The sequence below is a fragment of the Diceros bicornis genome, chromosome 12 (genome assembly GCF_020826845.1).
Source record: "Diceros bicornis minor isolate mBicDic1 chromosome 12, mDicBic1.mat.cur, whole genome shotgun sequence".
Classification (NCBI taxonomy): Eukaryota; Metazoa; Chordata; class Mammalia; order Perissodactyla; family Rhinocerotidae; genus Diceros; species Diceros bicornis.
This window is the reverse complement of record NC_080751.1, coordinates 52,004,257-52,013,846: the sequence shown is the minus strand read 5'-3', so window position 1 is coordinate 52,013,846 and position 9,590 is coordinate 52,004,257. Positions and strand designations below refer to the sequence as shown.

The 9,590-nt window shown below is 51.8% G+C and overlaps 1 protein-coding gene across 1 annotated transcript in view; it reads left to right on the top strand.

The window, feature by feature from the left end:
* Positions 1–2,143: 2,143 nt before the first annotated feature.
* The window catches only part of EHD3 (EH domain containing 3), a 28,487-nt gene continuing 21,040 nt past the window's right edge, over positions 2,144–9,590 (top strand). The window contains exon 1 of the mRNA XM_058551506.1: positions 2,144–2,502. Within this exon, the coding sequence (XP_058407489.1) occupies positions 2,276–2,502 (227 nt within the window). The 5' untranslated portion in view covers positions 2,144–2,275. The remainder of the gene's footprint in view (positions 2,503–9,590) is intronic.

Sequence of the window (9,590 nt, the reverse complement as noted above, 5' to 3'; positions counted from 1 at the left end):
AGCTTCACCAAACTCCTCCACTTAGAGCTCCCACTCCAAGTCTGGAGGCACTTCAGACACCGCATGTTTCAGACTGAACACATTCTCCTTAAATTCTAAATTTTCTCTCTTCCTGACTCCCTTAATTGGTGGAACAGTGTCTCCAAACCTCTTGTTCCCTATTAACAGAATACTCAGAATCATCTTAGACTCCGCCTTACCCTCATCTTCTCTCTTTTATTGACTATCAAGATCTCTCAACTCTACACCATAAAAAAATCTCTTGAAGATGGCCTCTTCTCCATCCTGATTACCTCTGTCTCCTAAGTTTTTGAATAGTTTCCTAACTGGTCTCTTGGCCTCCAGCCTCTTCTGCTCCTCCAGTCCCTCCCCACACTGCTACCCACATTCGCAGTCCCGTCTGGCCCAATGGTCTGCTCTGCGTCCCCATCCATGGAAAGGAGTGCATGGGAGCCATCATACACACCCAGTCTTGGCAGGGAGCAGTATTTTATCACTGACACTATGTAGAATGGTGCTAATATAAAGCAGATGGACTTTGAGTTGGTTTTATTATCATGTTTAGATTCCCTACAGACAATGCAATCTTTTTGCCTACACATGGCCAACTCTTCCCACCCCGGTTCTTGTTAGCGTGACACTGAGACAATATGATCTGCCTCATAGAGCTGCTGTGAAGTTTAGATGAAACAGCGCTCGCTGAGCACTCAGGCCAGGCCCCTGCACATAGTGAGCACTTAACGTTAACAATGATTAATAATAACATTATTATTGGTTCCTTATCCTCTATGCCATTCTTATAGGCAGGCAAAACCTTTCACGCCTGGTCTCAGTCACTCCCTTCCCCCCTCCTGAACCCGTACTCTAGCGAAACTGTTGACTCTGCGTTCACCACACCAAGTTCTTCCGTGTTCCCATGGCTTTGCAAAAGCCCTTTACTCTGCCTGGAATGTCTTCCCTTCTTCTCTGTAGATTCATCATTTAAGATCCAGCTCACAGCCTGCTTTCTGTGAAGCCTTCCTCAAATTATCCAGACAAAAGGAACACCTCCTCCCCCTGTGGCACATGGCCTTCTGCTCAATCTCCTCTTTAAAGCCTGCCGGACTGGAACTTCTGGAAAGAAGAGTCTGTATGTGCTCATCTTTGTGATCAACTCTGTATCCACAGTCACCAAAATTGTGTCTGCCCCATACTGCCAGCTCAATACTTGTGGGGGTTTCGCTTGTTTTGTTTTATGGGAAGGCATGAACAAATGAATGAATGAATGGGAATGATTTGACTCCACCCTAGTCCTAACAAAAAGTATGCGTAGTGACACTTTTCGTCACTTTGTGTAACCTGATATTGGGCTCTTCTTTCCATGCCCCAAGAAGAACATTCCCAAATACTAGAGCACCTGTCTTCCTAAGGAATTGAAAACTCAGCAACTAAAAGAAAGGCTATTTAAAAGCAGGGAGCGTGATGGCAGGTCAGCTCTGTCTTCGCAGCTGTCCCTGAGAGGGCGCTGTTCCCAAGCCAAACCTCCAGAGGCCGGGGCTGAAATACCAGAGCGTTCCCACAGGACTCAGCATCCCTCCCTTCCAAGCAGCGGCCGCGGGTCCCTCGCGGCGCGCCTGCCCACAAACATGGCTGCGCGCTGCTCAGCTTCTCCTCGCCGGGGCCGTGGCGCCGGGCCGGCGGTGCCAGTACTCGGGGACTTCCTCCGCGAGCCGGCTTCCTGCACGGCTGGCATTTAAACCGGCGCCTGGGGCTGCGGGCTGCGGCTGCGGATGCTGAGCTGTCCACGGGCTAGGCAGTGCCACCGCCTCCTCTGAGCCACCGGGCCGGGCAGGAGCGCAGCCGAAGCATCCGTTAACTGCAGCCGGGGCCGAGCAGGAGAGGGCTCGGGGAGCTCGGGGACCCCGGCATCGGACCCGGCATCTGGCAGTTTAATTGCAGGTTTGACTTTAATTTCCAAGATCGCAATTCTCCTGCGCAGCCCACATATTTTTCCTCCCTCCGGCCTTGGTTGCTGCATGAAGCCGAGGCTGGGCTTGGTCCCAGGAGCAGGAGAGGAGCGCGTTCCCTGCCCCGCGCGGTCGCCCCAGGGACCCCGGAGCCGCGCGCCCCGGCCATGGTGCGGCTGAACCCCGCGCTCGGGTGAGACGGCGACGCGGCTCGGATCCCGGCGGGTCCGCCCTGCGGGGCACCTTCCTCCGAGGAGCCTAGGGCGCCGGGACGCGGGGCTGCACGCCCTCCTGCTGGGGCTGCGCGCGGGGGGCGAGCGGCGGCCGCGATGTTCAGCTGGCTGCGTTCCGACGACCGCCGGAGTAAGGACCCCGAGGTCTTCCAAACGGTGAGCGAGGGGCTCAAGAAACTCTACAAGAGCAAGCTGCTGCCCCTGGAAGAACATTACCGTTTCCACGAGTTTCACTCGCCCGCCCTGGAGGATGCCGATTTCGACAACAAGCCCATGGTCCTGGTGGTGGGCCAGTACTCCACTGGGAAGACCACCTTCATCAGGTGAGCCTGCCCAGGGCCCCGGCAGCCCACCCTGTCGCACAGCGCTTAGGCCCTCTGCTCACTCCCGGTGTCCCCTCCTGCCTGGGGACAAACAGGGAGTCTTCAGCGTAGGGCTCTGAAGAAATCCTTGTGTGCATGTGTCCAGAGCTTACCCCACGGTTTCATTGCTGGTCCATCCCCCCTCTCAGCGCCCCCATCCTACCTAGTGCCTCTCTACCTGCACTGTACTTAGCCCTTTGCTCAGGTGGTCAGTTTGAAGTGTTCAAGTTCAGAGCCGTCCCTATTCTCCCCATTTTATGGATGATGAAACTGAGGCCCAGGAGGCACAAGTGAGAAAGCTCCTGGCCACAAGAGTACCTTAGGCTGGTGGGAATGTCTTACACCCTCACTTTTTAGGGACATGCCCTTCATGGCCAGGACCACTTGCCTTGCGTTTTAAAGGGCTCAGTCACTCACATGGGAGCTTTACAGTTGCAGCTGAGGAGGTGGGCTGGGACCCCTGTGGCCCCCTGCCTGGAGTGCCACTTGTCCTTCTTTTACCAATTTCCTGCTCTGAGCAGAGTTCCTCCATATGTCTCTTGGAGATTGGACAGAAGCAGTGTCCAGAAGCTGAATGCCTTTTTCCTTTCCCTTGTTTGATCTCAATGGCTCAGTAATAATATCAAAGTTTTTTAGAGATAGAAGGGATACTGGAGGTTGTCTCATGCAGCACCTTGACTTAGCAGGTGAGATATCTGAGGCATAGAGAGGTGAATGGATTGTCCAGAGCTGTATAACTGGGTGGGAGGCTGGCCTGGGATGCAGGTCCTAGATGCATGGGAGGAGATGCTTGGCTAAATGCCTGAACTTTGAGGGTGAGTCATCCATTCCCTTGGATTACAGAATCCTTGGGCTGGAGGGATCCTCAAGAAGTCGAATTGTCCACCCTGCCTTCAGAGAGGTTCACGCATTGTCCACCAGAGTGATGAGAATCCTTCCTATCTCTAGGGGACGGGCTTCTCTCAGTGCACTCAATCTTCAAGGCGAGGCCATTTTCCTTGGCCTCATTTACAGCCGTTGCGGAGCTGTAGAGGGTGCCTGTGGCCCTCTGTGTTGAGAGTCAGGCTCCTACAGTGCGGCGCTGGGTTCAGTGGCCCCCCAGAGTCAATGGTGCTCATCTCCTGCAGAAGATTTCAAAGCAGGGGTGCTTCTGTTTCCGTTCATTGACTGAGCACCTGCAACATGCAAAGCACTGTGCTTTGTTTGGCAAGGAGAACAGAAAAGTTAAGTTCGTTACTGATTTTTGAGATACTAATTTTCTCTAATGCTAAGCTTATAACACAAGCCTTCTGGGAGCAGAGCATGCATCATGCTAACATGTCGTGTCTGAACAGGACACCAGGTCAAGTTTGCCCTTGTTGGGTGGGCAGCCTTGGGCTGAGGAGCTTTGAGAGGCTGGGGGGATGGGCCTGTTGGCCTTTGGACATCTTGTCTTGTTAGAACCACAAGGGCCCTTAGCGATGAATCTAATCCTTTGCTTCTTAACTCTTCCAAAGGTCAGTACCTTCTTTGAAAATCTGACGAAAGCTGTGGACCTATCTTTAGAAAAATGTACATGCATTCCAAATTTACATATCACCTTGGGGGTCCAAGGGCTGCCTTGGACCTTGGGGTGAGAACCCCTGATCTAATCCATCTCTCTTGTTTTATTAAACACAGATAACTGCCGAAGGCACTTCAGAGCTACCTGAGTTCTGTACTAGGTTTCCTTTGTAATCCATGCCTTCCTCCTGGCCTGGTTTATGCCCCACAGGAAGCACAGGCCGTATCAGATGGCTTCTGCCCTGGCACGGCCTGCCCTGGCCCTCTGGACACACCTTGGTTATAATTCCTAGGACGTTATTGCGAGCTTCTCCTTCCTGTAGCACTAGCACTTACCAGTCTGCCTTAGCTCCCTCGGGCCTCGCCCGGGGTCTCAGCTACAGGAGGATCCCAGCCAACGTTTGCAGAATAGGAGGGAAGATGGAGGAAGTCGAGTGTCCTGGGGGCAGGATCCTCAAGCAGCAGACAGCTTCAAGAGCCTGTTGTCTGAGATACTCTTCTGGCTTTGCCTGAGTCATGCTGCCTGTTTATCAAGTCTAAGAAAGTGGCCTAGTCGAGCTGCCATAGATTATTCCTTATCAGAGAGAGACAGGAAGGCCGGGAGAGGCAGATCCCTCTTCTCTCTTATCCACCAAGTGCAAGAGTTCTCGCTCCTCACTCATGTCAGTAACTGAATTTAGCTCATGCTTCAAAAGCTATATCCTCTTGAAGAAGAGCCCACCAGCAGAGTAGGAGGGGATGTTGCAGAGGGATCGAAAACCGAATTATATATTTTCCCTCCTTCTCATTGAATCCACTCAATGGTTATTTTTTTAAAATTGGCTAATGCAGACAAGAATAAATTTGAGGAAGAAGAAAAAAAGTCACCCATAATCCCACAACTCAACTCAGGGGAAACCATTTTAAATATCATATATATATATATTTATATATATACATATTTATCTTTCCAGTGTTTTTAGCTATTTTGTAACACAAAGGAGATCATGCCATGAGATAATTTTGTATGCTGATTTATTTCACTTATAGCATGAGCATTTCCCATATAAATTAAAAATCTTTGTAAGCATTATTTTTAAGAACTACATGATATTTCGCTGTATATATATGCAAGTATTCATTTAACCAGTCTACTTCTCTTGAATGTTTTAGGTTGATTCTAATTTTTTTGCTATGGTAGAATCACTCTGAACATCTTTGCACATAATATTTCTCCACATATTGAACTGTTTTCTCAGAGAATTCCAGAAGTGAAATCACTAGGCCGAAGGTTGTGAAGAGTTTTTTTTTTAATTTTTTACTTTTTAATTTTGATGTTAAGAGTCATATTTCTATGTTGCTTTCCGAGAAGTTAAGTTGGTACAATACCCCTGCCCCAAAGCAAAGAGGGCTCCCCTCCCAGTAACTAAGTGTGTGGGGTGTAGCTCTCAGCCTGCCTTCGCCTCTCCACCTCTCCCATCCCTGCTCCTTGCCTTGAATGCAGTGATTCTCATCTCTGTCCCTGGGCTGAACCTGTGAGGGACCTTTCCTTTGGGGACAAAGACTTGTCTCTTCATCGCTGGCCCTTGGCCTTTTGCCTCCTGAGTGTCCATCCACTTTCACTTGTATGTACTTGCCACAGGGTCTATTTCTTGTCTCAGGAAGAACACACAGAAAAGGACATTCTTCTAATAACTAATTAATGTGCTCTGATCTCTGCCTGAAATAACTTCCCTGGCCTAGGGCCCAGCAACCCAGAGTAATAAAATAAACAATCAATTGGCCTGGTGGCTGCTCCCTCCAACACAGGCTGCCTCTTTGGAGTACAGTAGCTCTGTGTCCCTCTGGCTCTGGCAGCCTCTCCTCCTGCCTCTGCTGTTTGTCTCCCTCCACTCTTGCTCTCGCTGGCATGCAGCCTCGAATCCCTCCTCCCTTGCACCATTTGGCTCCCTGGTCACAGAGGTGAATAGCTGGCTGCCGAGGGGCTGAGGAAGGCCCGGTGCTCTCACGGGCTATAAGGGAGGCCTCGCTAGACCGTGACGGAGCTGAAGCAGGGGCCCGGGGGATTGGGTGTGGGACCTGGGGCTGCCAGAGCTAAGCTCCCTGGGAGGTTTGGGCTGGTCTGGAGGGTTGTGTGGCCCTTCCATAGCATGACTGCGACTCGAAGCTATGAGCACATGGTGAGGCTGCTAGGGTGGGAGGGGGCTACTCAGCTGACCTTTTTGACTTGACCTCCCCCACTTCTTCAGAGGGCTGTTTGCATCCTCCCCCAAAGGTGACTCAGCATCTACCTATGGTTTCACCATCTCTCATCACAGCCCTGACATCCCCACTGCCCGGGCCTCTCCCCGGGCATTACAGCATCACTACCCCTGGAGAGATGATTCTCTGGAAAGCTGAAGGGCTAGAGAAGGGGTCACCATTCCAGGTAGACCCACTGACCTCTGCAAAGTCTATCTTACCAGCACAATCCCTGCACCACCTCGCTCCTTCCCCTCTCTGAGGTCAGCGGATGTCCTTCTGTCAAGGCTCTGGTCTGCTGGTCTCTAAGTGGGGCCGGGTGAGAATCTGCCTTCCTCTCACAAGGCCTGGGTGCTACTCGAGGGAGCAGATGGCCCTAGGCTAGAGGAACTGGGTCCACCTGCCTCAGGTCTGGCTTAAGATCTGCCTTGAAAGTCAGGTAGCTGGAGATCATGAGGAGAAGCACTTACTGAGAGGAGAAGGACCTCTGGAGAAAGGGCTTCATCCCACCTCCATTGACAATGGGACAAGGCTGTGGAAAGAACGCGGCCGGCTCAGCAGAATCCAGGCTCCACCAGGTGCCAGACAAGAGACCTTGTTAGGAAGGTCTGACCTTTCTGAATCTCAGTTTCCTTATCTCTAACATGTGAATAGTGACAACTACCTCACAGGGTTACTCTCAGGATCAAGAGGGGAAAGAACCCACGCAGCTCCAGTTACGTTCCAGGCTCCGCACTTGGGGCTTCGCATTCCCCCTCCTCTTTTCTATCTGATTCCCTAACAGGAGGCTTAGAGGCTGGCCCTCAGGAGGGTCGGGGAAGCCCTTGTCCAGCACTGCCCACAGTCAGGATGAAGGGGGAGGGGAGTTGTGTGCAGGGACGGGGGATCTTGCCTCCAAACCTCTGAGGGCTGGAGGAGGAGCATGAAGCGGAACTCTGTGTGCAGTGCTGGGTAGTGGGTTGGGCAGGCCAGCCCGGCACAGGGTGGGGTCAGGCAAAGGGAGGCCTGACAGTCTGGCCACTGTGAGTCACTTCACCCCATGGCGGAGGCCGCCATGCTCCAGGGACAGTGGTGGCTGCTCCAGGGAGTATAGAGCTGACTCAGACCATCTACTACCTCACCTGTGTCTGTGGGGCACTTTACATCTCCCTATAACCCTGTGAAGTCGACAGGGCAAGTATTATTGTTTGGACTCTGTTTTAAACCCAAGGCTTAGAGAGACCAAAGATTCAGAAACAGAATGCGAATACCTGTAATCCAAGGCAGAAACGGCCATTTCGAGTCTACTAAAGATATGCAAACCAAGAGCTCTGCGGTTTTCAGGGAAGAGAGTAGGTACGTCAGGTTTGGGGTGAGGTGGGAACGCATCAGTTACGGCTTCACGGAGGAGGCACTGGGACTGGATTTGGAGACGAGATAGAAGTGTGCCGAGTACTTACAGGCAGTGATGAGGTGTTCGTTTTCTCTAATTATTGTCTCTGCCAATAGGAGCACATGCCTGGTGTAGCCTTTGCTTTTCCCAGACTCATGTATATCATCTCAAAACCTTCACTGTATCCCTCTGTGCTAGGTAGAAGTCAAGTATTACCCCATTTATAAACCAGGGAAACTGAGGCAGTGGGCTCTTGAGTGACATGTCCAAGGTCATATCTGTGACAGTGCAGCCACTTATAAGGGTGCATTCCCCCACTGAGCCAAGGCAGAAGCTTCCAGCAGCACTGTTTGTGGACCTCGGCCCCCCCCTTCCCTGCCTGGGCGCTGTTCCAGCAGCAGCCTGAGGTCTGGCCCTGCTGTTGCAGAGATGGGTACTCTGGAGGCAGACTGGGTTAGGACTCTTGGCTCCATGCCTTACTCTGAATGTTTAGGTCACCAGTAAAGCTGGCCATATGCTTAGATTGCCAGGCAAACAGGACACAAAAAAATGAGGAAAATGTTATAAAATAATTTACTTAAGAAAATATGCAGAAAAGCAGTCCTTGTGGGAAAAATCAGAATTGTGTTAGACTTCCCTACACCTATCTTATGGCTTAGCATTTATCTATTCTGCATTGGATGGCAAGGGAGGGGGCGGACACCAAAATCTTTTCAGCTCTGAGGGCCTCTAAATATTTTCCTTTGGCCCCGAACTTGGGCGACCTATATCTCATCTACTCCACTGCAAAACTAAAATAATGCTGCCATGCCATACCGCTTGTAGGGCTGATTCAGTGGAATAATTCGGGTAAAGGTCCCAGAATAGCACCTGTCACCCAGCAGGGGCTCAGGCCGCCCTGTCTTTCCTTATTCTTGCACGTCCCCATCTCAGCCATTCCCACCCAGGCTTGAATTAACTTTTCTTCGTTTATGCTGCTGTGGGAATGTTTTTGCCTGGCAACAGAGGCGACCTGTGTCACTTCCCATAGAGAAGCAGCAATGAGATCCCTCAAAAGGTTGTCCTTTCCGGACACAGTGGTGGCTTTGTGAAGGGGGCACTCGGTGCTGGAAGCCGTATCCAAATGTCCCTGAGAATTTACCCAGCTCCGTTCTCTGCTTGGCCTGGCTGTGTCTCCAGACTTGCTGGTGGCTTTGCTAGACTCTGTGTTTCTGCAGACTCGTGTCGTCAGCAAGTCTGGGGTCACGTGGGTTAGGCAAGAGGGCAGGACAGCAGCCCAACCTCCAGGCGCTTGCTCAGCCACCACAGGCTGCAGCGCCAGAACATCCCGGGAAGCGGCCTCTGTTGTGCTTGGAAGTGGCACCCTTTGATCATCCGCTGGTACACCACGTCTCTCAGGGCTGGAATCTGAGACGCCTGTGTCGGGAAGACACTTCACCCCTGCCATTGGCCTGTTCAGGCTGGGCATTCTTGAGGCTGCCTCAGAATTGTTTCTTTCCACTCCTCTCTATGTCAGCTGTCCCTCAAGCCTTTGATGATATCCACCACCCTCCTCCTGCCTCAGAATCACACTTGTCACACCCCCTGCGGGGCCCTCTTAGGGCCTCTCAACCAAGCAAGCGTTGGTGCAGGTGCTCCTGCACACAGGCAAGAATGGATGGGGTTTCCCTGGCAAAGCATTGATTCTCATAAAACGTTGCTTCCAGAGGAATCTGGCCCTACTGTTTTTAAGTCCCAAGAATGTCCATTGAGAGCCAGTAGGCCTGGGGCCTGCTCTGGTGACCTGATGACAATAGCTTTTCCATACCTCATGCTGCTCATTGAGGCCGAGCTGTGAACCCCAAGGACGGACGTTTACAGAAATGTATACATTCCTGGGTTTGTGGGCCCCAGAGCCGAACCTTTCCCCGAGGCC